The 26,903-nt window shown below is 33.9% G+C and overlaps 1 protein-coding gene across 1 annotated transcript in view; it reads right to left on the reverse strand.

Annotated features, from left to right (window-relative positions):
* Positions 1–26,903, reverse strand: part of PTPRC (protein tyrosine phosphatase receptor type C) — a 118,659-nt gene that overhangs the window by 17,284 nt on the left and 74,472 nt on the right. Inside the window, exons 14-24 of the mRNA XM_030818694.1 lie at positions 23,123–23,281; positions 21,662–21,870; positions 17,475–17,535; positions 11,547–11,655; positions 10,828–10,862; positions 8,271–8,380; positions 7,611–7,701; positions 7,444–7,520; positions 5,764–5,800; positions 5,570–5,667; positions 4,745–4,870 (exon numbers count right to left, since the gene is read on the reverse strand). Of these exons, the coding sequence (XP_030674554.1) occupies positions 4,745–4,870; positions 5,570–5,667; positions 5,764–5,800; positions 7,444–7,520; positions 7,611–7,701; positions 8,271–8,380; positions 10,828–10,862; positions 11,547–11,655; positions 17,475–17,535; positions 21,662–21,870; positions 23,123–23,281 (1,112 nt within the window). The remainder of the gene's footprint in view (positions 1–4,744; positions 4,871–5,569; positions 5,668–5,763; positions 5,801–7,443; positions 7,521–7,610; positions 7,702–8,270; positions 8,381–10,827; positions 10,863–11,546; positions 11,656–17,474; positions 17,536–21,661; positions 21,871–23,122; positions 23,282–26,903) is intronic.

Here is a 26,903-nt window from a genome sequence, read left to right on the forward strand (position 1 = left end):
TTAAAATTTCCTTAGTGATTTCCTCATTGAATCAGTGATCATTGAGGAATATATTGTTCACTCTTCATGAGTTTGTATAGTTTCCAAAATTCATCTTGTTATTGACTTCTAGTTCTATTGTAGTCAAAGAAAAGTATATATAATTTATTTTTTTAATTTTATAAGACTTGTTTTGTAGCATAACATCAGGTATGTCCCTGAGAATGATCCATGTGCTGAGGAGAAGAATGTGTATTCTTCAGCCATTGGTTGAAGTATTCTATAAATGTCTATTAGGTTCATTTGGTCTACAATGCAAATTAAGACCAATGTTTCTTTGTTGGTTTTCTTCCTGGGTGATCTGCCTAATGTGGAAAGTAGAGTGTTGAAGTCTCCAATCATTATTGTATTGAAGTCTATCTCTTTAGATCTAACAATATTTGCTTTATATATCTGTATGCTCCACTATTAGGTGCATATATATTTACAATTGTTATATCCTCTTGCTGAATTGACTCCTTTATCATTATGTAGAGACAATCGGTGTCTCTTTTATTAGTTTTTGTGTTGAAATATACCTGTCTTATACAAGTATAGGTACTCCTTCTCTTTTTAGGTTTCCATTTACAAAGAATACAATTTTCCATCTCTTATTTTAAGTCTATTTGTGTCTTTACAGGTGAAGAATGTTTCTTGTAAGCAACAGATTGTTGGGTCTTGTTTTATTAATCTATTCAGCCACTCTATGTATTTTGTTTAGAGAGTTTAGTCCACTGGTATTCAATGTTATTATTGATAAATAAAGACTTACTCCTGCCATTTTGTTGTATCTTTTATGGTTGTTTTGTGGCCTCCTCTTCCTTTTTTCTTTTCTTCCTGTCTTCCTTTAAGTGAAGGTGATTTTCTCTGGTGGTCTGTTTTAATTTATTGCTTTTTATTTTTATGTATCTGCTGTATGCTTTTGGATTTGGGGTTATCATATCTTATAATGCATTATTTTACACTGAAGACAACAGAGATTGTGTAAACAAACTAACAAGCAAAGTGTAATATAATGAAAATGCTACATTTTAACTTCATTCCTCCAGATTTTATCATTTTCTTGTTTCAATTCATGTGTTATTTTGCTCTCTGTGTCTTGAAAAGTTGTTGTTGCCATTATTTTTGGTACCCAAAACCTGAACAGACAACAAGTAATGAGATGGAGGTTGTCATGAAAATTTTCCCAGCAAAGAAAAGCTCAGGACCTAATGGCTTCATTACTGTATTTTACCAAACATTTAAAGAAGATCTAATACCAATTCTGCTCAAAATTCTTCCAAAAAGTGGAAGAGAAGGGAATTCTTCCAAACAACTTCTACAAGGCCAGTATTACTCTGATACCAAAACCAGACAAAGACACATCAAAAAAAGAAAACTACCGGTCAATATCCATGATGAATACTGATACAAAAATCCTCAACAAAATACTAGCAAACTGAATTCAACAACACATTAAAAAGATCATTCATCCTGATCAAGTGGCATTTATCCAAGGGATGCAAGGATGGTTCAACATACACAAATCAATTATTGTGATACATTATATCAACAGAATGAAGGACAAAAGACATATGATCATTTCAATTGATGCTGAAAAATTATTTCATAAAATTCAACATCTCTTCATAATAAAAAACCTCAAAAAACAGGGTAACAAAGGAATATAACTCAAGAGAATAAAAGTCATATATGTCATACCCACAGCTAGCATCACACTAAATGAGAAAAAACTGAAAGCCTTTCTTCTAAGATCTGGATAAAGACAAGGATGCCCACTTTCACAACTGTTGTTCAACTGGAAGTCCAAGCTAGAGCCATCAGACAAGAAAAAGAAACACAAGGCATCCAAATTGGAAAGGAAGAAGTCAAATTATACTTGTTTGCACATTATATGATCTTATATTTGGAAAAACCTAAATACTCAACCAAAAAACTACTAGAACTGATGAACAAATTCAGTAAGGTCATGAGATATAAAATCAACATTAAAACAAACAGTGTTTTTGTATGCTAACATTGAACAATCTGAAAAAGAAATCAAGAAAGTAATCTCATTTGCAATAGATAAAAACAACATAAATACCTAGGAATAAACTTAACCAAAGAAGTGAAAGATCTCTACAATGAAAACTATGAAACACTGATGCAAGAAATTGAAGAGGACATAAAAATTGGAAAGCTATTCCATGTTCATGAATTGAAAGACTCAGTACTGTTAAAATGTCCATACTACTCAAAACTATCTACAGATTCAATGCAATCTCTATCAAAATACCAATAATGTTCTTTACAAATAGAAAAAATAATCCTAATATTTATATGAAATCACAAAAGACCCAGAATAGCCAAAGCCATCCTAAGTGAAAAGAATAAAACTAGAGGAATCACAATACCTGACTTGAAATTATACTTCAGAGCTATAGTAACCAGAACAGCATGGTACTGGCATAAAAACATACATAGAGCAATGAAACAAGTCTACAGTGAACTCATTTTTGACAAAGGCACCCAGAATATGCATTGGGGAAAGGACAGTCTCCACAGTATATTGTACTGTGAAAACTGGATATTCATATGTGGAAGAATGAAACTAAACCCCTATCTCTTGCTGTATATAAACATTAAATAAAAAATGGATTAGATTTAGATCTAAGACCTTAATCTATGAAACTACTAAAAGAAAATGTTGGGGAAACTCTCCAGGACATTGGTTTGTGCAAAGTTTTATTGAATAATACCCCACAAGCACAGACAACCATAGCAAACGTGAACAAGTAGAATTACATCAAGTAAGAAAGCTTCTGTATAGCAAAGAAAACAATCAACAAAGTGAAGAGACAAGCCACAGAATGAGGGAAAATATTTGCCAAATATCCATCTGACAAAGCATTAATATCCAGAATACATAAGAAGCTTATAGAACTTTATAATAAAAAATCCAATAATCTGATTTTTAAATAGGCAAAAGACCTGAATAGACATTTCTCAAAAGAAGACATATAAATGGTAAACAGATATATAAAAAGGTGGTCAACATTATTTACTATCAGAGAAATGCAAATCAAAACTACATTGTTATCACCTTGCTCCAGTTATAATGACTTATATATAAAAGATAGCCAAGAATGAACGCTTGCAAGGATGTGAAGGAAGGAAAACCCTCAGACAATGTTGGTAAGAAAGTAAATTAGTACAACAACTGTGTAGAACAGTTTGGAGGTTTCTCAAAAAAACTAAAAATAGCACTACCATGTGATCCAGCAATCCCACTGCTAGGTATATACCCCAAAGAAAGGAAACTGTAGATTGAAGAGATAATCTGCACTCCCACGTTTATTGGAGCACTATGCATAGTAGTCAACTTTTGGAAACAACCTAAGCATCAATTGACAAATGAATGGATAAAGAAAATATAATACATATATACAATGAAGTATTATTCAGCCATAAAAAGGGGTAAGATCTAGTCATCTGCGACAACATGGATGGACCTGGAGGACTATTGTTAAGTGAAATAAGCCAGACACAGAAATACAAACTTCATATGTCGTTACTTATTTGTGGGAGCTAAAATTTAAAATAACTGAACTCTTGGATATACAGAGTAGAATGATGGTTACCAAAGGATTGGAAGGGTATGGCAGGGATGGAAATGGTGATGGTTAATGTGTACAAAAATATAGTTAGATAAAATCAATAAGACCTAGTATTTGATAACACAACAGGGTGACTATTCAACAATAATTTATTATACATTTCAAAATAACCAAAAGAGTATAATTGGGTTCTTTGTAACACAAAGAAAAGATAAATGCTTGGGATGATGGATGCCCCATTTACCCTGATGTGATTGTTATGCATTGTATGCCTGTATCAAAACATCTCATTTACCCCATAAATATACACACCTACCACGTACCCCAAAAAATTAAAAATAAAATTCATTTGTTGGAAATAAAAGATACATTTTACATACCATAAAGTTCACCAGTTTAAAATGTACAATTCGCTATTTATATTACATTCACTAAAGGGTACAATCATCACCAATATCTAATTATAGAACATTTTTGCCATCACAAAATGAAAGCCTGTTCTTATTTGCAGCCACTCCCCATTTCTGTTTGACCTCCTCAGCTCCAGGCAACCACTGATCTACTTTCTGTCTTTATTAGCTTGCCTATTGTGGATTTTTCATATAAATGGAGTTATATAATATGCGTGATGACCTCCATTTTAACTATTATCTAAGGCCACAATGACCTCCTTATTTTCTGAACTAAACGTTCTATCTCTGCTGCATAGTTAGAACTTTATACTTCTTACAGTGTTCTCTAATTCTGTCATTTCTCTTATGGAAATAATATAATTTTTTTCATAAAAGTAGGAACTCACTGACAATAAGGACAAATTGCTTATTCTTTTAATAATTTGATTATGTATTCAACACATTTAATGGACCTTCCCTCTTTTTTTAATAATTGAAACAGATAATTAATTAATACAGTATAATTCTTTCAATTTGAGTTGGACAAAAACGTCTTGACCAGTGACTTAAATTTTACCCTAGTGGTTTTTGTCATTGATCTAACCACAGCTTTCATCCTAAAGGTTATCAAAAATAATTTTTCCTGATATATTTTAATTTCTCACTTTTAATATTCCATAATTATATTTTTATAAAACAGTATCAAAACAAAAATTATGTAAAAAGCAAACTCACATTTACAATGTTCAATTTCTGAATGATGTAATCTGGACATCTTTTGTGCTGGTTGATCTTTACAACAACATCTCCAAAAGCCCGAGTGCCCTCTTCCATTGATGGCCAGTATTCTGCACACTTGTTCTATATTTTACAAAAGTATTAAGTATTTCAATTTTTAATTTAAGCCAATTTTTATCAAACTTTCTTTAAAGAGTGAAAACAAAACCTATACTCATTTGAAATTCTCAAAACAGTTGTATAGTTTAAGCACGTATAAACCTTAAGCTGTGATGCTTGAAATATATTCTATTTCCCACTAATGTGTCCTGAAGAATTTCCTTCATACCTTTTAGCAGGATGATCTTTCCAGGCTTAGATGCATGTTAAGAGAGGACATAATCAGTTGTCAGCAAAAAGGGTATGATTGCTTGTGGTTAATTTTAGGCAGGGGGACAGAGAAGCTTTTATTCCTAAAGTCACATTACATGACTCACCACCTATCTGCCCAAGGTCAGTTTTGTTTCAAGTATTAAGTTCTTGTGAAGCTAAAACAGTGAAATTTACTGAACTTATAACAATACTGCAAAGAACAGGAATCAAGTTAAGAGTCTAGCAATTAATCAGAAGCATTGAAATTTTATGCATACAGACATATATTTGTATTTTAAAAGTTTCAGTTTTCTACATGTATGAAAATTTTAAATTAAATGTTAACACTGATTAAAATAGGGAACTCTCTGTTTTAGTCATCAGACAGATATATGTGGCTTTTCAAAATGCCATTCAACACTTTGTTTTCCTAACCCCAAGACCCACACTATGAATCTTCTTGGTTCTTACCCTGTTTCCTTCTTCACATCGAGTGACCATGACAATAACTGTGGCTTTCTGTTCCCAAATCATCCTCCAGAAATCATCAACAGTTTCATCCCTGGGACCTAGGAGGTAAACAAATAAAAGCCGCTAAGAAAAATTTTCTTTAAAATGCTATAAAAAATTTTTTAAAAAGAATATTGGATTATCAAAGAAATTACCTTGTGCAGCAATGTATTTCCTGGGTTCTTTGAAACCCTATGGAAAACACATGCAAAGATATGTCATTTGCTGAACATTCAATTACTCATTAACACGAAAAATTGTGAGTTAGAGGAATTGCTTTAGATCCATCATTTTGTGATTGTGAATTTCTCTGGGCAGTTTCAAAGTATTAAGGGGATCTTATTAATTGGTGGTCAGGCATTTAACTGTGCTAAACATGTTAGCATTTGCAAAGAATATTCATGACTTTCATGTATCTTTGCTGTAAACTTCAAACAATTTTAACACTAGGTTTCATCTTCATCTGGGATGCTGTGGTAATTTACAAGAGTGCACTAGACATTTCAACATTTTATATCCTGCCAACTCTTATAGGATCATCTACCACTATTTAAACCTGCTCACCAGCCATGTAGTTACTTTTGGGATTTTTACTCAATTTCTTTCAACAAATCATTCTCGGACTTTATGTGCATTTTCACCTCTTAACTTCTGCTGAAATATGATGATTCCCTACACTTCTTTGCCATTTCAGATAAGAGATATAATAACTTTCATTTCATTACCTACAGTGTCTTCCTTCTCTGCTCCTGTTACCAAGATAAAGGAGTACAGAGGCAGATAAAATATTATACTGGCTTCTTCCAGAATTATCTCAGACTCCTAAATTCACCTCAGCAATGAAAGGAACTCTTCAGAAAGAGATGACCTTGGCCATTGGATTAGATTTGAAACATGGGTCACAAGAATTCAACATTAATTTAAGTAACTTTCTGAAACTTCTATCTCATGACACAGTATTGCACATACATTCATTTATTTAATAAGTATTTATTGAATAGCTGCAATATGTCAATCACCTATCTAAAAGCAGAAGACACATGCTTTCTGGGAGCTCCAAGTTCCATTGGGGAAACATAAGTAACCTGATACCATAATTACCATATATATTTGAATAGAAAATATAGTTACTTCTGGTAGGTGAGGACACTGGGAAAATGGCAGATTTGGGGAGAAGAAAATAATTTTTTCAGCCTGTATATATTTTTATACTGTTTAAAATTATTTAACTTGTGTAATGCATTATTTAACATTTGTATAATAAATTAAATTAAATTTTAAAATATTTTAAATAAATTAACCATGTATACATATTTACATTTCTGCATAAATCCAATGGATAGATGATCATGTTGATGAGGAACGTATGCTGAAATTTAGTGTGATGAAATTAAAGCATAACATTTTGGAGTCAGACTCTGGTTGAATTTCAACTGAAATATTTACCAATTGTGTGAACAAGGACAAGGTAATTAACTAAACTGAGCCTCCCAGTCCTCACTTATACAGCACATGGCTGAGGCAAATGTGGGCTTCTTGTCAGAAATACATGCATAGATTATTTAGTCTAATATCTAGCACAAAATAGGCACCAGAGTATATTAAATTAATTCTTAATATAATTTTGTTTGTAGAGGAAAATTCTATGTTATACCTAATACCAATAGTCACATAATAAACAACTATCCTTGCAAACATTGATAATTTTTTGTTTATATCAGTGACATATGGGCTCATTTCAAAATATTTTTAACAATATTTCTAAAATTTTACCAAAACAAACAAGGAGCTGAATGAAATATACAGGTATAAGAAAAATGCAAATTTTTACTCACATCAATATAGCTGGCATTTATGTAGTTTGACCCTGCATCTCCATTTATCTCAGAGAGTTCAACACGGTTATAATCATCTGTTTAAGGAAAATAAAAATAAACAAGTGAAATAGTGAATAATCAAGTAGCCTAAATATATGGGAATTCAACACTCAATAAATACTCACAAGGAAGAATGTCAACATAACGGTTTTTATTCTGGTTAAAGGGCTTTCGAGCTTCCTTTATAGGAAACTTGCTGAACACTCGTGGGATGCTCTGAAAGAAACAATGATTTCTTGGATCACAGCAGATTCAGGAAAAACAATTTTTCCCTTACCAATGATCGTTTTGAGTAAACGAGATATCCTGTAAAATATTTTCTTCATATTGATAAAAAAGTTTGCTTAGAGTAATCGAAATTAAGATCAGGAATTATGTTAAAAAAACTTTTTTCTTACAAATTAATGATTGATAACTTTCAGAACAAATTCTTGAGTGGAGACAAATTTAGGATTAGTTGTTGTGTCACTATCAAATTCATTTAAAAACAGATACTTGGATGAGTATCTAGAGTACAACTACAAAATCAGCCAAATACATTTTCTGACACAACTTCATAATACAATAAAGCATTACATTAAAATATTTACTAGCTCCACACTATAATCTCATCAACCTCTATGAGTCTCTCTTCTGGTTCATAGATATCTGCTAATAATATCTACTTTGCTTATGTTGCAATATCAAGTGGGATAAATTATAAAGGCAAATGGCAATATAAATACATTTAAAGTGGAATTGTCTTGATGTCGAATTTCTCATCATATAACAAAAGCAACACACACCTGAAATTCAGCCAGAAAAAGTCTTCCTTCATCAGCAATCTTCCTCTTATAAGTTTCCAACAAAATATCTGCATGGATTGGCTCCACATTCATCAGTTGTTTTTCATCATCTGGAAACATATTAAAGATTCACTACTAGTTATATGTGTCTTTCAGGTGGGCATACACATTTCATTAAATTTACACCGTGTACTCAATCCTTTAGCTTCTTTCCTCCTTGTACACATTTCACCTGAGAAATCTCACTCACATACAAACATTTACCTATAAATCAATGACTTTTCAATCTTGTACTTCAGATCTCTACTGGGCTTTATATTGTTCCCTCTACTAGAATGTTCTTCCCCATTTTCTATGCTTAAGAGAAGGGATCCCAGACCAAACATCACCATTATAAGGACATTCACATTTGTTTGATTATATGCATTTTATAGCAATTACTATACTTATTTATTTATAATACAATATTATTTTTCTTTGTATTGTTTTCATTTTCAACTTGCGAAATACTGTAAACATGCAAATGAAATAAGACAATATAATTAATACCCTTATACCCATGACTCAGCTTAATTTCATCATCTGTTTACACTAAATAGTGAAACAAGTTATATTAATTTGTTATGCTTCAAGTGTATGAAACACATTATATACTATGTTTGTGAAATAACTTACTAAAGAGTAAAAGGTATACTAACCATAAAAAGCTATAATTGCATATGGAACTTGAAAACCAACAGCTTTAGAAAGGTAAGAGAATTTAAGCTGTCACATATGTAAAACTATGTTTCTCTTACTCTTCCATGTACTACTGATAGTATTTCTTTCAGTAATCATATTAATTTTACCAATTTACCAGATAAAGAAAGAAGGTATCCATGAGGGTGACCCATTTATCTTATTGCCCATGGAAACTTTCTATACAATCACAGCTCTCAAACTGGCTATGTGCAATTGTTTCTTTAGGTTGTTGGGAATGCCTGGTATTCACTCATTCTGAACTGAGGGCCACATTCAGGGTTTCTTGGGGTCTGAGTGAGTAAATTCTACTGCGTTCCAAGGTGCAATCAGTATCAATTTTGAGATAAAATATTTCATTGACACTTTCCAAGTCCACCTTAACTCCTTGAGATGGATTTTCCTTTTCTGCTCAGGTGTTTATTACTGATTGTACTCTTCATTCCTCCCTCAGCCTATCAAAATGAATCCTCAGGATACCCTATGTCAGTGTTATTTATTCACTAATATTTATCAAATCCTAGGTACTCACTTTGGTACTGGGCATAAAGCAGTGAATAAGAAAAAAAGCCTCCACGCTTTCACAAGGCTTACATTCTAGCTAGGGGAGGATAGTCAACAACCAAATGAATAAATATGTAATAAGGGATCAGATAGTGTTACATTCTGCAAAGAAAAATAAAGCCTTTTAAGGAGCTCCAAAGATTCAGCCCTAAAGTTTCTGCATAGAGACTTGGTACCTGCTATTAGAGGGAAACACTTCCAACACAGATTAACACAGACAAAAGAGTTCTGAAATTATTCCTGTCTTAAGCATGAGAAAGCAAGTAAATTTCTCTATTGTAAACAAAGGTTCAATTTCTGTAACTTTGTCCCCTTTTATTGGATCAGAAATCACATTTTTAAAAAATTAAATAATATAAATGTTGAAAAAAAAAGATAAACAAATTTGTTTTCTTCTCCTAAGTCAAATTGCCATTCTTTGTCCAATCCATAAATGTTTCTTTAGTGGGAACAGCCACCATTCCACCCTGGCGGGGACTTGAGGAGACATCCCATCTCCCCATCTCTGTGACTTCCATCCACCCTTCCCTCCACCGCTCCCTCATTTGTTGGTCCATTTGTTCCCCACAATCTTAACAGACCAGATTTCTGCCCTCGCACACGGTTTTCTATCTTCTATGTATCTATAGAACCATACACATTCAACTACTAGGGCATGTATCAAATTACTGTTGTATTTGTTGATATATCTGCTTTCTTCTATTAGATTCTAAACCCTTTAAGGGCAGAGTCTGTGCCTGTCACTGTAGTCCTCTCAGTACCTGGCACAATGCTTGGCGTACACTGGGAACTTCACAGGTGCTGAGTGAAGGAATTTAAGTTTTATCACTGTATCAACAGAAGTCCAAGAGAAGTTAAAAATGCCCAATTCTTATTTAAAATGAATGGGGCCGGGCGCAGAGGTTCACGCCTGTAATCCCAGCACTTTGGGAGGCAAGGTGGGTGGATTACTTGAGGCCAGGAGTTCGAGACCAGCTTGGGCAACATGGTGATATCCCATCTCTACTAAAAATACAAAAATTAGCCGGGCCTGGTGGTGTGAGTCTGTAATCCCAGATACTTGGGAAGCTGAGGCCCATAAGAATTGCTTGATCTGGGAGGCGGAGGCTGCAGTAAGCAGAGATTGCACCACCGCACTTCAGCCTGGGCGACAGAATGAGACTCTGTCTTAAAATAAATATAAATAAATAAATAAAATGAATGGATTCAAATGCAGGGGAAGGAATATTCATCAGCAAAAAAGATGCATACTTACCCCTTTCCACAAGCTCCTGTTGTTCATCTAAATTGCTGTGAAAATAGGAAAAATAAGTTTCTATATTCTCAAGAAGCACAGAATTCAGTTGGCATTTAACTTATATTTAATGAATATATTGAAGGAAGAAAGGAAGGAAGTCAGGGATAAGAAAAGGGGAAGAGAGGAAAGGAGAAGAGGAAAGCAGGGAAGGCAGGAAGAGCCTTGAGCAGAGGGAAGACAGAAGGATGGGAGAAAGCAGAGTCAGAGAGGAGAGAGGAGGGTGAGGGAGGAAAAAAACAACCAAGACTTGTCTGCTAAACTCACATAAGTAGCTACATGATTTTATTTTAAATCTTCTGTTTTTCACAAGATGTGGTTGTTTCTGGCCAAAGAAACACATTAACTTCCCCAGACATCTCCCTCCTTTCTTTTGCTTTTGTCACTCCTAGATCTCTCTGACCCACTTTGTACTAAAAAACACACATTCTTTCACTGGTTATTATTAAACAAGTCCACAACATTACTAGTAAATTTAGAAAATAATATTAATGTTTAATTGAAACCAATAAAACCATACTAAAAGTTTTTGATTAAAAGTTGTGTCATGAAGTGGGCTGTATGCTGTCTTCTCTCTAGTTCACGTATTTCATTTAACCGGTTCCAACACTGCCATATGGATATGCATTTGCACCATTACTACTACCATTATTATTTAAAAATGTATAATCGACTCTTACCAGGATCTTTTCTTATGTAGATCATAGATTTTATAGAGAACAACAAGCAGAGCTATTGATGTCACAATAATCAGAAATGCCAGAAATGCTATCAGTGCCTTAGAATTATCTAGAAATGAAAAATAATACATTCAGAGAATGATTGTCAAATAACTTGCTAGACTGATTGAATAATCACCTCCAAAGTATTTATATTTTAATATTTTTAAATTTATTGTGAGGTTTTAAAAAATAAACATTTTAGAATAAGGTCAAATACAATAAATTTCTAATTCTGTGATTTTGGCTATATTGTTCAGAACCAATGAAAACATCTTATATTTAAGGAGAGTAAGAATAGAAGAACAATTATCTTTCTTTTGATTAAATAATGTTCTTTTATAAGACACATTTAAATTTAATTCTCTTTTTTATCAGACACTTCATTTTTAAGGGATCAAGGAGGTAATCCAGTTATTATAATTTTTGGAGACAAACTCATATAGTTTAACTTTATATGCAGAAGCGGGTAGCCTCTTAAGGGGATGAGAAGACTTCTACTTCACAAAGATAAACCCTCTTACCTGTTCATTGAGGTGTAAAATCAATTCACCAACAGACAAAAATGGTTTCATTCTATAGTTAGGATAAGACTTAGCCTGACTTAAATATTCACTAAGTTTAATGTGAAATCCTGCCCTTTCCTCTCTTCCTATAGAAGAGAGGGTGTGTTGGAAATATCTCCAGTATTTTCACCTTTTCTTATGTAGTGAAAATGCAGCAAAATAATGCGGTGACTTAGAGCCTCAGCTCCAGAGCCCGACTGCTTAGCTTCCAATCCTAGCTCTACCACTTCTTAGTTGGGAACTTGGCCAGATTCCTTATTATCTTTGTCCCTCCTTTCCCAAAATCCTAAAATGCGGCTAAAGGTGTTGATTCACAGTAAACACGTAGCACGGTGGCTAGGATGTAGTAAGTACTAATTCTTCACTACTCACAAAAAAATATTTTTGGCTTTTGGTCATCTGCCAAACTCAGCTCTAGGTACTTAGGATATCTACAAAAAGAAAAACAAGGGTCCTGTCCTCATGGAATTTACTCTCTAATGAAGAAAAATAGATAACTAATAATAAACAGAAGAAATAAGTAAATGGTCAAGTAGGTTAGAAGATAATAAGGGCTGTGAAGATAAAAAGGAAGACAGTCCGTGGAAATGCTACAGAAATAATATTAGTTTTCAGGAAATTTGCATTCTCTTTGGGGGAAATAGACACTAGAAAGGTAACTGAACAGACAGGTGCTGTGGCTTACCCCTGTAACCCCAGCACTTTGGGAGGCCGAGGCAGGTGGATCACTTGAGGCCAGGAGTTTGACAGCAGCCTGGCCAACATGGTGAAACCTCATCTCTACTAAATATACAAAAAATTAGCCAGGCATGGTGTGTGTCTGTAATGCCAACTACTTGGGAGGCTAAGGCATGAGAATCATTTGAACTGAGGAGGCAGAGGTTGCAGTGAGCCAAGATTGCACCACTGCACTCCAACCTGGATGACAGAGCAAGACTCTGTCAAGAAAAAAAAAAAAGAAAAAAGGAAAAAAAGGAAAAGGAAAAGAAGAAGAAGAAAAGAAAAGAAAAAAGAAAGGTAAGTGAACAAATGAAATAATTATGTATTTTTTTCATATACTCTGAAAAAAATAAGTAGGGTGATAAGGAAGTAGAGGGGATGTATTTTCTGTATGGTGAGTGGAGGCCTTGAGCATGAGACAGTTTTTCTACAACTGGAAAGACGGAAATGACTCTATCAAGCAAACAGCTGCCAGAAACAGTTCATCTCATGATCAAAATTTCTGTCACTGGAAACTCATACAAATAGAAATATTGAAAATAATTTCAGATACAGACTGTAAGACCTGAGCTTGAATTCAGGCTCTGTCATTTCTTTGACTCATAGGGCAAATAGATTAAATTATCCAAACTTGAGTTTCCTCATATATAAAATAGAAATAATTTTATCTCCTTTAAAGGGGTATTTATACTGCCGGCATATATAAAGATGGATGGGATAGATGAATGTGAATATATAGGTGGATTGCAGTGAACATTTTTAGGGAAGAAGTTCTTATTGCAATAGACTCCTAAAATGACCCAAAGTGTTCCTTGTCTTATTGCTATCTGAAATTCCTTTCACTGAAATTGTCAATCCATACCAGTGATTACTAGTATGCATATATCAATCAGCATGATTTTTTCCAGATATTGCGAATAAAAACCTCATCAGAGGCAACATCTAACTTCTAGAATACTCTGAAGCGAGATTTTGCAAGAAACTGCAAATGATTATAAGTTAGCATTCCAACCCATAATAATTAGATTAAGTTCTACAAAAATATTAAGCAGCATCAGACTTTTCTCAACAAACTTAATAATAAAATAGCCAAGTCTTTGGATAAAGCTTGCATTCTAAGCACACATGTGTTTCCCCCTTCTTTCCAGGAACTCTGCTAATATTAAAAAACTGAAAATGCCATAGATTTATAATGACAGAGAAAATGAGAGAAGGGAAATTAGAAGTAAAGCAATTTCAACAAGTTGTGGAAGGTAGAAAATAAAAGAAAGGAGGCCACAGCCTAAATCAAAGGAATAGATTCCATTTACTCAGAATGCCTGAGTCTCAGGTTTGAAAGTGACATATGCAGTAAATGTGAATCGTGGGTCAGAACACGGAAGTCAAATGTCTATTTACAAAAACAATAACAACAACAACAACAATAACAAAAAATATCTTCTTGAAAAAATACTACCAGGGAGGAGAAGACAGAAGGAAAATTAAGTGAAAGCAGTGAGAGACTCAGAATAAAGTGAGGCTCAGTACAGGGAACGGATGAGGCGCAGGACTAAAATTAGGAGGACAATGTAATTGTCCACATATGCAATAGTTGGACACCTGTCTTCCTGTCCTACTGTGAGAAGAACCACTTTTTCACACTTTACCATATGACAAGGAGTAGAGTAATTCTGGAGATTAATTTCTGGAGATTAATTAGTTTTTGGTGATAATGAATGATATCAGAAAAAAATAAATCAGCAATATCATAGGAAATCTCCTCAGTCACCAAGATCTTCTAAGGACCACAGAACATCTAATCAACCTTTCCTGTTGTCTCACTGTGACTATGACTAGACTATCAATAAGAACCAAGCTCTTAAGGAAACCATCAACACTGAAGGGGAATGCCAAAGTAATAAGTCAACTTATGAGTTTTATGACTAATAGACTCAACAAAAGACTGTGGGAAGAAAGTGGAGCAAAGAATTCTCAGATATATAAATCTTCAGGTTACAACGGTCAGTAGCATCCAGAAAAAATGAATGAAAAAGATTCAGGGCCAGGCGCGGTGGATCACACCTATAATCCCAGCACTTTGGGAGGCCAAGGCAGGCGGATCATTTGAGATCGAGAGTTCAAGACTAGCCTGACCAACATGGTGAAATCCCTTCTCTACTAAAAATACAAAAATTAGCCAGGTGTGGTGGTGCATGCCTGTAATCCCAGCTACTCGGGAAGCTGAAGCAGGAGAATGACTTGAACCCAGGAGGCAGAGGTTGCAGTGAGCCGAGATTATGCTGCTGCACTCCAGCCTGGGCAACAAGAGCGAAACTCCCTCTAAAAACAAAAACAAAAACAAAACAAAACAAACAAACAAAAAACTCAGGTAAGACCAAGAATAAAGAGACAAACCTAATATTTCCAGGGGAGGAAAACTTGGGAACAGACCAAAAAAAAAAAAAAAAAAAAAACAGAGAGAGGGAGAGAGAATCAGGATGGAATTAGAATGTATAATTGGATTCAGGAAAATAAGACAGAAATAATTTTTAAATTTTTAAATTTTTAATTTAGAATTTTATACCTAGTCGATATACTGAACAAGTGCCACAGTAGAATAAAAATATTTTTTTGTATGGGAGAGTTAGAATTTTTTTTCTTACACTAGAGAACACATATCAGTGAAATCAGAAGGAAAAAAAAATAACTAGTGTGATACAGCAAATCTAAGCCAGAAAACTGATGGGGCAATATTTCAAGATGGCATGTGAGAGTGCAGATAAGAGCAAGAAGAAAGGGTCCCCAGGAGTTCAACTGACAATGATGGCAAAATACAGGTGGTGGAATGTTATGCTGGGGAAACCCAACAACACATCCCTAGTAGCTGTACCCTAGCAATTCACAGCCCAAGTCCTTTCCTGGAATACATATCACTATTTTAAAAGAAACTATATTATTTATCTCTTAGGATAATGATATTGCGAGCAAAGAGTGAATACAATGTTGTCTCCTTTGTGGAAAAGGGATGAGGGCTAATTTTTTGGCTCCATTGACCTGGAAACCTGATAAAAGTGGAATATTAACTGGTTACCAGACAACATTGTTAATGGCAAAATGACCCTTGATTGCTAAACTACACCTGAACAGGGAGTGCTATGTATGAACTCTATTGTCCTCATGGGAAGTACTAGCTTTGGGTTTCCCTGAGTGCAGTGCCCACTCATAACTGAGCACACCCCTGTTGGCATGTCTGGAAGCTACGCCCATGGAACTAGTATAAGAGATACTGATTCCTTTTGGAATGCAGCTCCTACGCCTACACATGTGGTCTCATTCTCTCATATCTCAGTTGTCTTTGAGAGTGCATAAGAAAAGTAGCTGGATTGCTGTGTGCACTGCTGCAAGGATTCCCGCTGCCAGGCTCCCTTGCTAGCATGCTGTGCTTTCTGTTCTGTGTCTTTCCAAGTGAAATTGAGTGTGAATGTTCAGCTGAGTCTATGACTGCTATAAATTATTTACAATTTAATAGGAAAGAGTCAATGAAGTCATTTTTATTATAAAGATATTGTAAAAGAAAAAGGTAATGTGGAAATAAAATCAAAGCTATCTTGCTGGATTTTTTTGACATTTCACACAAGGAGATTTTATTTCATAAATCTGAGCAGAAAGAACTAAAACTTTGCAGAGGGCTTAGTAAAGCAGTTTGGAAAATAAGCTGTTTTTATATTTTCTCTTTTGACTTTGCATTCATATCAGTGATTGTGCACATGCATATGTGCATATGTAAGAGAGGAAGAACTAGAAGTGGCAAAGATAGAAAGACCTAGAAGTTGCTGACAACGAAGTACATACAGGCTTAAATAATTCTATTTACAACGTTAACTGGTAGAGAAAGCGCAAAATAGAGTACTAGGTCTCCTTCCTCCATAGGCTCAGATCAACTGGTAATGTTAGTAACTCTAGAAAGAGCAGTATACAATATTGTTTATATATATGAAGGAAACTATAAGGAGACCCAAAAATAGAAATGGTTAAAAGTGGTTGCCTGGCAAACAGAATCGTGGGTGGGGAAGGTAACATGCAGCTGTTATTTTCATTATTATAATGAAATTTAATTCTAAGTAATTTTTCATGTACACCTTTACTTTGATGAAAATATTTTAAATATCAGTGATAAACATTTATATAACTATATTGTTATTAGGGAGTGCTTATCTTAGCTTCCATTAGGTAAATCAAGGCAGACTTGTATCCAAGGCCCACTTCTGCTAAGCATATGCTTAAGAGACAGAATAAAATAGATAATCTAAAATAGTACAAAAACTGTTACTAACATGATATTTCATAAACATAAACATAATTTAATAGTTTGGGTATATAAATCCTCTTATGAATTCAACAAACCTTTAATAATTGAATCTCTTAACTTGAATTTAAGATACTGTATTTAAATATATTTACCTATATATATGGTTTTACTGACAATTAAAAATATTATATTTATGGAAAAGATATAATTTAAGCATTTAACAATCAAATGTGATTATAAGTGTAAAATAATATAGCTTTATAAGCATTAATATATATCTTTATATATATAATAAATAGCCCAGTGATAACTTACAAGATGTTGATTTATGTAAAATAAATGGTTCTCCAGAATAGTCTCCATTGTGATAATAGGCCTGAATTTCAGTAACAAAAAATAAAATAATTAGTTTTCTAATGTGAATTTATATATCATAATGTAAAACATTTATATTATCTTTCAAATATTTATATTATCTTTCATACATGATAAATGTTTCATCAAACATTTATATTATCTTTATTTACATTAAAAGTATGCTGATTTGCTTTAAACTTCAAGGTTATGTTGGTATGTTGTCAAATATATTTGAAAAGACAAAAAGATATCTCACTTAGCAATAGTAATATTAATAGTTATTAAACAATTATTAAATAATTATTTAAAACAATGAAACTGGATGAAGAAATAAAATCTGATACATCAAAATATTCATAAAGTTAAAATTCCCTATTAATAGGCTAATATTTAATTAAAAAAGGAAATTCAACCATAAGCTGTTTACTAGAATTATGCATAAACTGCACATACATTTTTTTAAGGGCAAATGGAGATATAGTAAAATTTACTATACAAGTATAATGCATAAACACCTGTGTCTCATAAAATGTAATACAAATAAAGTGAAAACAATTTACATATACAGGGAAAATGAAAGGAGCAAAAGATCAGTAAGAATCTTTGACCAAAAAAATTTAACTAAAATATATTTGAATAATATCATTAAAAGAGAATAATAATAAATATAATAAATCTGACAAATAAGCTTTTATCCTATGGAGAAAATATAATTTACCCAATATTCACAGAATATTCATAAATATCACTCATAGAGCTGTAAAAATTATTCTACAAATCCTAAAAGGCAGAAATTGTAAAAGCCAATTAACTTTTATAAGCTAATAATTAGTAGCAATAAGAAATTAAAGCACCAGAAATGTAGAAAAACTCTCTTAAATAATGGATATATTAAAAACTCTTCCAAATTATAACTACAGACCCATTAGAAATCATCAATAATCAAAATGTTTTACTTTAAGAATCATTGATCACATTTCATGTGAAGGCCTTCAGAAATTAGTGAAAAACGATATAGACATGGGTTACAGTCAAAATTTTATCAAAGTACAATCTACAGCCTTTTTTTTCTTTTAGTTTATAAAAATGAAAAAAAATTACAAGGAAGAAAACACTTTTAATCCGAAAGCCACCTGAAGAGCATCAAAATAAATCTACGGAAAAGAAAAGTAATAGTAATAAATCAACTTCATTAATTTATTAACCAGCGATCACAATAGTGAAAAAGCTGAAATGACTGCTCTCTCATGAAGGAGTGAATGCAAAACATGATAATGGAGACAGAAATAAGCACAAAAAGAAGGTATGGCAAGTATAATAAAGAAAACAAAAACCATCTTTTGAAGATTGAGGGAAGAGAATTCAAAACTGAATAATTATCTCCTACTTTGAATGTTAAGGTTGTATTTTAATATGATGTACACCTATATTTTTCCAGAGTAACTTATAAGATTCGAAGAGTGAGAGAGGCATATTCTAGGAAGTGGGAAGAGCATGGAAGGAGGTGGCTAAAAAGAGTAACACCTAGGTGCCTCTGAGAAATTATAGAGAAACCAGCGCACCTGGAGCTTAAAGGGCACTGTAGAAGTAGTGGGAAATAAAGTATAATATGCAATGATGTGACAATAACAAAATATTTCTTTTACGTTGACTATTCTTTGAAAAAATATATATGGCACACTCACTCAAAAAGAGTAAAATATCTGAAAAGACTAATCCTATTGAAAGAAGATATAAATGAGTCTTAAAGAATTTCTCTGCATGAAAGGAATGAAGACAAATTTTTCAGGAACAAATCACTCCTATACTATTTAAAGTTATATAATATAGGCCTGGCATAGTGGCTTACACCTGTAATCCCAGCACTTTGGGAGGTAAGGTGGGCAGATCACTTGAGATCTGGAGTTCTAGGCCAGCCTGGCCAACATGGTGAACCCGTCTCTACTAAAAATACAAAAATTAGCCAGGCATGGTGGTGCATGCCTGTAATCCCAGCTTCTTGGGAGGCTGAGGCAGGAGAATCGCTTGATCCTGGGAGGCGGAGGTTGCACTGAGCTGAGATCACGCCACTTCACTCCAGCCTGGGTGACAAAGCAAGACTGTTTCTCAAAAAATAATAGTAAAAATTTTTTAAAAAGTTACATGATTTAGAAAAACAGGAACATATAAGCAGTGTGTTGTATCAGATCAGCGTAACCTTTATACCAAATTTAATAAGAATGATGTCATCCAACACCTATGCCAGCACCATCTCTACTCACTGAATGATCTCCTTTTTGAATATCTACTAATAAAGACAACAATAGGCTGTTGATTTCAATAATACTGAGAGAGTAACACACAATGACAGAGCAGGGATTTTTCTCTTAGAATGTGACAATGGTTTTGCATCATATAAACTAATCACACCAGGGCATCACAACTATGGCATCATCTATCATAATGCCCTAAAAATAAATAAAATCCAACCTACATTTCCAGTTCAAAAACAAAATCAAAAAGTTTATAAATATAAAAACACTCCTTTAAGTGATAAAGAACATGGGCTGGGCATGGTAGCTCATGCCTGTAATCCCAACAATTTGGGAGGCCGAGCCAGGCGGATTACTTGAGGTCAGGAATTCCAGACCAGCCTGGCCAACATGGTGAAAACCCATCTCTACTAAAAATACAAAAATTTGCCAGGTGTGGTGGCAGGTGCCTTTAATTCCAGCTACTAGGGAGGCTGAGGCAGGAGAATCACTTGAACCCGGGAGGCAGAGTTTGCAGTGAGCCGAGATCACGCCACCACACTCCAGCCTGGGCGACAGAGCAAGACTCTGTCTCAAAACAAAAAAAAAAAACAACAAAACAAACAAACAAAACAAAACAAAAAAAGAATATGAAGCCGTTTGTCAACATCATATTAAAAAGTTAACTATGGAAATTTCTATTTAACAGATATAATAGTGACAGATACATTTGTTTAAAAATAAAAAGGGGAGTTATGTAAGACAAAGTGCTGTGAAGAAAACTAAAAGGCAAATTATAAACTGATAACATTTTTACGCATGTGACAAAGAGTTTAATATCATTAATATTCAAGGCATTTCTCCAGAGAAAACTGTACAAAAGAGGTAAAGAATAACACAAAGAACAATAAGTAAAGAAACTTCATTAAAATAAAGATATCAATACCATATTTCAACCACCAAATAAAGAAAAAGAAAGGCATATTCAGTGTTGCTAAGCCTCTCAAGAAGCAGTCATTTCATACACTGATACACAAGGGCAATTTGGTAAATTTTATAGAAAAAAAGTTACATATTCAAAAAACCTCAAAATACATTTTGACCCAATAAATGCATTTTTAGGAGTTTATGAAACATAAATTATTAAAGACATTCAAAAATTTTGCTTTAAGTGTGTTATCGGAATGTTGTTTATATTACAGACCAATGTAGTTATAGTTAATAGAATGTGATAAAGCCATACATAGAATATTATACAGGCATTAAAAACTACATAGTAGTTAAATATTTAACATAGAAAGGTGCGCATGATATAGTGATATATTAAAAATACTGTTTTAAAACTGTATTTTGAAAACTGTGTACTAAGAATGTTGATAATACATGTGTTAAATGTATATAAATGTGAATAATATATTATGAAATTCTATGTACAAAATATGATCAGTAGACAGTGAGATAATGAGTGTTTTAAATTCTGTATGCTCACTAGTATTTTCTAGTGTTTATTTCAAATATTTTCTAACCTCAAGGTACCTGTGAAATTTTGCAATTGAAAAATTCCACATTAATAAAGATAAAAAGCCAAAGTAAAGAAAAGGTATATTTGGTTAAGTAATAATCTGTTGTGCATAAAATGTTGTGCTTCTTAACACAGAAGCATTAATTTAGCTATAATTAAGTCATATTGAAGTTCTAAAATATTCCAATGAAACATTTGCTTTAAACCACTGACTTTACCTATAGGAATAAAAATTTTAGAGTCAAATATTTGAGACTTTTTAAGTGTGATTCCATTACATATCAGAGCTTCTCAATCTCATGTGAGCAGTGGTCTTAAAGTTATTTAAGTACTATGAATCAATCATTATAATGTATGTTGGTACTATAGTAATGTAGAGAGCATGCTTTTACCTTAAAACTGTAGTCTGTTAAATACTGAAGATCTTTTACATAGAAATCGCAGTTGTCACGTGACTCATTTCTAACTAGAGTATTTCCAGCTTCAACTTCCAAACGGTAATGTCCATTGGGGCCATTAAGGTCCCTGGGAGCCCTACACTTGACACTCATACTATTTTCTGATGTCCTGGAGACAGTCATGTTCTGGACCCGGCTTGGAGCTATCAAAATGAAGAAATATTTGTTATTAATAATTTAATAGATGCATATGTAAATTACTTGACAATACTTGGATACAGTATAAAGTATTTTAAGTGTTAGCTTGGGGGTTATAAATGAGGAAGTTATGATAGTACATAAATTAAAAAACAATATAAAAACCCTGAAAAATAAATCACTCATTTATTCAGTAAGTATTAGCATATAGGTTGTACATGAAGCCACGAGAGTTATTGCAATCCCTGAAGGAGAGTGTGTAGAATTAGAGAATAGAGAAAAGGGGAGGGGAGTGGGGAAGAGGAGGAGTTTAGGGAGAGGAGAGGAAAAATGTTGTTGACTGGGAAACCTCCAAGGCCTATTACACAATCCAGACCCTCCTTTCCTGGAGTGCTAATGTTATCCTGGTAAATACCTAGATGGGTTCTTCAGGAACAGAAACACATTGTCTTCTTTTTCTGTGATATAGAAACTCAGGAAAACAACAAAAGCATAGAGCTCCAGGACCTGCACTTTTCAAACCAAAACCTAAATGACGTTAAAAGTGTCTTACATTCAGCCCCAAATAGCACAATATTTCTTCACAAGTCTAGTGCCCATTAGGGTCTCTGGAGCTATAGATGCTGCCTTAAAACAGGGCATTTCTTCTTCCCTGTCCTCGATGGAGGTTAACATGTGCCCCAGAAGCAGATCTAACTTTGGGCCTGGAAACTATGGAGAGATTATACTAGTGTCAAGAACCAAATGCCATTGAAAGGAAATCTTAAATGAATAATGTGACATAAAATAAAATAGTAAGTAGTTGAGGGTAACGAAGAGAAGAAAATGCTAATAAAATATTACATTTTGTGAAATGTTTTATCAGGTGAACAGAGGTTAGTAGGCTAATGCTTTATGAGACATTGTTAGGTTTCTGATTACAATTAATGTTTCCAGATAGTAAAGACAACAGCAAACAGTGAATGTTTTAATCTAAGTTGGTTAAGTACTTAACTGCATGAAATTTTACAAACTGATACCAATTAAGGTGCTTTTATGCTTCGTCCTTAAAATTCTATGACTATATCTGAAGAAGAGAGAGAATCCAGGATAATGGTTTTTAAACTTTTTGATTTTACATGTTTATAAGCCCTAGATGTTAACAAATGTGCCAGGTAAATGTGCTTGCTAGAATAAAGATAGAAATATTGTAGGCTAGAAAGTTCATACCTTGCTTTTTACCATTTATGGAAAGAAGCATTAAAACATATAACTTACGAGCACTTTTAGTTGTGAAATTACATGTTGCAGCAGTTCCATTACGTTGCACTTTTGCAATGATGTAGGCATGTAATGATAAATTATATTTTGTATAAGGTTTAAAATTTTGCAAATTATACTCTCTCAGGTTTTTACGCAGATTGAGGCATTTTTTTCCTGAGGAAAAATGTGAAAAAAATTTAGTAAGTCATTAAAAGTCAGTACTACCACGTACCTAACTTGGTCTCTACATCACACTGTTCCAAGTGGACTCCAAACTATTGAGTGATTGAAAAATAAGTACATCCTTGATACTCAAAAGTACCTACAATTATCAGCCAGTGTATTGAACAAACTCAATTATCATTGGTAAAATTAAATATTGAAAAATTATGGTTTTATATCATTAATTTAGTACACAAAATATTTAATAAGTTCAGACTCATTTGTGAAGATGATGTCTTTTGTTTCTGAGAAAACACAGCCCCCATTGTGTACTGTAAGTCTTGAGTTGCATGTTTCAGAATAATTCTTTTTTAGAAAACCTTTTCTGATATGTAATCTCCAAACCGAACATCGGTATTAGCTACTGTTTTGAATGTTAGATGCAGAATCCAATTGATCATCAGTCATTAGGTTGATTCTATCATAGTAATTTGGACACCACAGTAATTAATGGGAGCTGTGAGAATGAGGGAGTTTCATGCTGGAAGTGGAATTCAGCTTTTCATTGAAAGGTAAGTGGAACTGAATACATGTAAGGGAGGAAAGAAAACATTACAAATGAAAGAAGGAATGTTTTTGAGTTTAGGGACAAACCTGATCAGGACAACAGCTCTGGCTGGGGAGGGATATGAGAGGTAGGACAGTGTCTACGTGTGTTTTCTCACTCAGGCAGAAGACTTAGCACTTAAGTAAAAAAATCACCAGCTGCTGCTATTTTTGGGTAGCCAAGTGACATCAGGAAAGAGGATGATTAGAGTGGCAACACGTTTCTGGATAGAGCTACAGTAATAATAATATCAATAATGATTTTAAAAAAGAATAACTCACTGTATGTGCCAAGCACTGTTTCAAGGGGTATACATGAAATAATTAATTTAACCATCACTGCAACTATTAGTTGGTACTCAGTATCATCTGATTTTACAGATGACAAAACTGAGCCACAAAGAGATTAAGCAATTTGTTCCGCTTTTTTTTCTTAAAAAAATAACAGGCATTACACAAAATAATTTCCAGCAACATCATGGTGGTCTTGAAAGGTGCCTATTGCTTTCAGTAACTTTTGAAAAATAATCCTTTAAATCCAATAAAGCACAAAAGATCTCTTCTCCAATTCCCCAATTACCAAGAAGCTTCACTGTCACTTGCCATCATTAAGTTAATGAGATAAAACTGCAGTTCTCCAAAATATCTTACTCTAAAAATGTGAGGAAAAACAAACAAACACACTTTGGGAGGCCAAGGCGGGCGGATCACGAGATCAGGAGATCCAGACCATCCTGGCTAACACAGTGAAACCCCGTCTCTACTAAAAATACAAAACAATTAGCCGGGCGTGGTGGTGGGCACCTGTAGGCCCAGCTACTAGGGAGGCTGAGGCAGGAGAATGGCGTGAACCCGACAGGGGGAGCTTGCAGTGAGCTGAGATAGCGCCACTGTGCTCCAGCCTGGGCGACAGAGCGAGACTCCCTCTCAAACAAACAAACAAACAAAAACAAGAGTGGAAAGAAAACAGATCAAGCTACTGAACTTGAACATCTATCACATTTTCTGTTAACCTCAGTTTCATCAAATGAACTATCAAGATATGTATGCACATCTCCATCGAGTTATTAAAATAGTTGATAAAATCTTCAAATAATACATAATAAAAAATACCTTCTAAATGAAGAAAACTAAATTAATATCAATTGCATTTCTTCTCCTCTTTTAATCCCTCTCTTTTAGAGACACTGAAAAAATTAAATTGTGAAGTAATGAAGTGAAATTTAATATCTGATTAAAAAGTAATACAAACGGCAAATTTCATAGACTTTCTTCCTGTGGATTTTTAATAGTAATTTTATTTAAAATGGTGAGAAAAGTTAAATTGCCTTAACAATACTATAATCCTATCAACTCTTTTTGCCTTAGGTAACATGGGAGAGGAGAGAGGTATATGTTTGAGATGAAGGAGAAAACAAAAGCAGAGTACGCTGTTTAGAGCAGAGCTGGCTCCAAAGAGCCCTTTATGCAGTGTCAGGGCATGGTCCAAAGCTGCATTCAGTCACCAATCGGCAGCTTTGGAGAAAAGAAAACACACAGCCTGATATCATCTAGCCTTCTCTTCTCACCCATTCAATCCCGTTTAAGTGTTCTATGTGGACAGCTATTAAATTTGGGTAACACTATTTAGTTGCCCAATAAGAAGGACCCATGCTAGTTGCTGTAATGAGTTGCTACTAACTCATTACATCCTTTTTACCCTAATTATGCAAATACAGTGGAAATGCAGTTAAAAAAAACTGTGTAAAAATATAAAAGAGTCTTTGGGAGGCTGAGGCGGGCGGATCACGAGGTCAGGAGATCGAGCCCACGGTGAAACCCCGTCTCTACTAAAAAAAATACAAAAAAAAATTAGCCGGGCGTGGTGGCGGGCGCCTGTAGTCCCAGCTACTCAGAGATGCTGACGCAGGAGAATGGCGGGAACCCGGGAGGCGGAGCTTGCAGTGAGCCGAGATTGCGCCACTGCACTCCAGCCTGGGTGACAGAGCGATACTCCGTCTCAAAAAATAAATAAATAAAGAGTCATAAACGCATAAAATGTCTACCATATACTCTGACATCGACAATACTCTATAGTAGAGAGAGTGTAGACATTGAAGAATGCAGCAAGGGATAGTGAATAGAAGATTCAGAGAAGAGAAAAAAAAACGAACAATGTGTTCTCATAGAAGCTACAGAAAGTGTTTGTAAAAGAGGTGTCCAATGAGGCAGACAGTACCTCTGCTGTTTTATCTTCCTGGAATTTCCATTTTTCCTTCCCCATAGACTTAACTTTTAAATTTGCCATAACCTCAAATATATACTATATATTTCTTTTCCTTGGCCTTTGAATGTTAATTTGAAAACTACATACATATTTAACTTTGCTTTAATAATCTGATTATTAAGACCTAAACACACTAGCAAAAAAAGGCCATTAAAATATAAAATAACATAATGAAGAAAAGTAGTCTTTCACTTTTCAAGTTTTGAAGTGTATGTCTGGTTCCTTCCCCACAGCACAGAGTGACAGAATTCTATAAGAGGTTCACTTCACTCCTATTTTAACCTATGGATAAAAGAATAGAGAAAGGGCTATCCCAGGCATTGAGGCTGCTCTGAGATACTCCACTGATGTTATTTTCTACAAACATTTTAGATCCTTTAAATTGTCCAGAAGATATTTGTTCTCTTAAATAGCATCTCATTTGAACATTTCATGAGTGAACTAGTCATAGCACATTTCTTTCTTCTTCTTTTTTTTTTAATTGCATTACTTCTGCAGAAGTCTAATTCTAAACTTAGAACTATGCTCCCAAGATTACACCAAACTGGCCTCAGTGGCTACATGGGCCCATGTTCATTTTTATTCACCCAACATTTTGTCTGCATTATTAGCTGAAACAAGTTTTACAAGGGGTTTGCTTGTTTGTTGGTTTGTTTAGGAGGCTGAATGATAAGTTCAAAGTGATTCAAATCACTTACATAATACTTGCAAGACAGAAATGAGTATTGTCATCCAGAGGTTTTCTGTCTCTAGGCTTTGGAG

The sequence above is a fragment of the Nomascus leucogenys genome, chromosome 9 (assembly GCF_006542625.1).
Source record: "Nomascus leucogenys isolate Asia chromosome 9, Asia_NLE_v1, whole genome shotgun sequence".
Taxonomy (NCBI): domain Eukaryota; kingdom Metazoa; phylum Chordata; class Mammalia; order Primates; family Hylobatidae; genus Nomascus; species Nomascus leucogenys.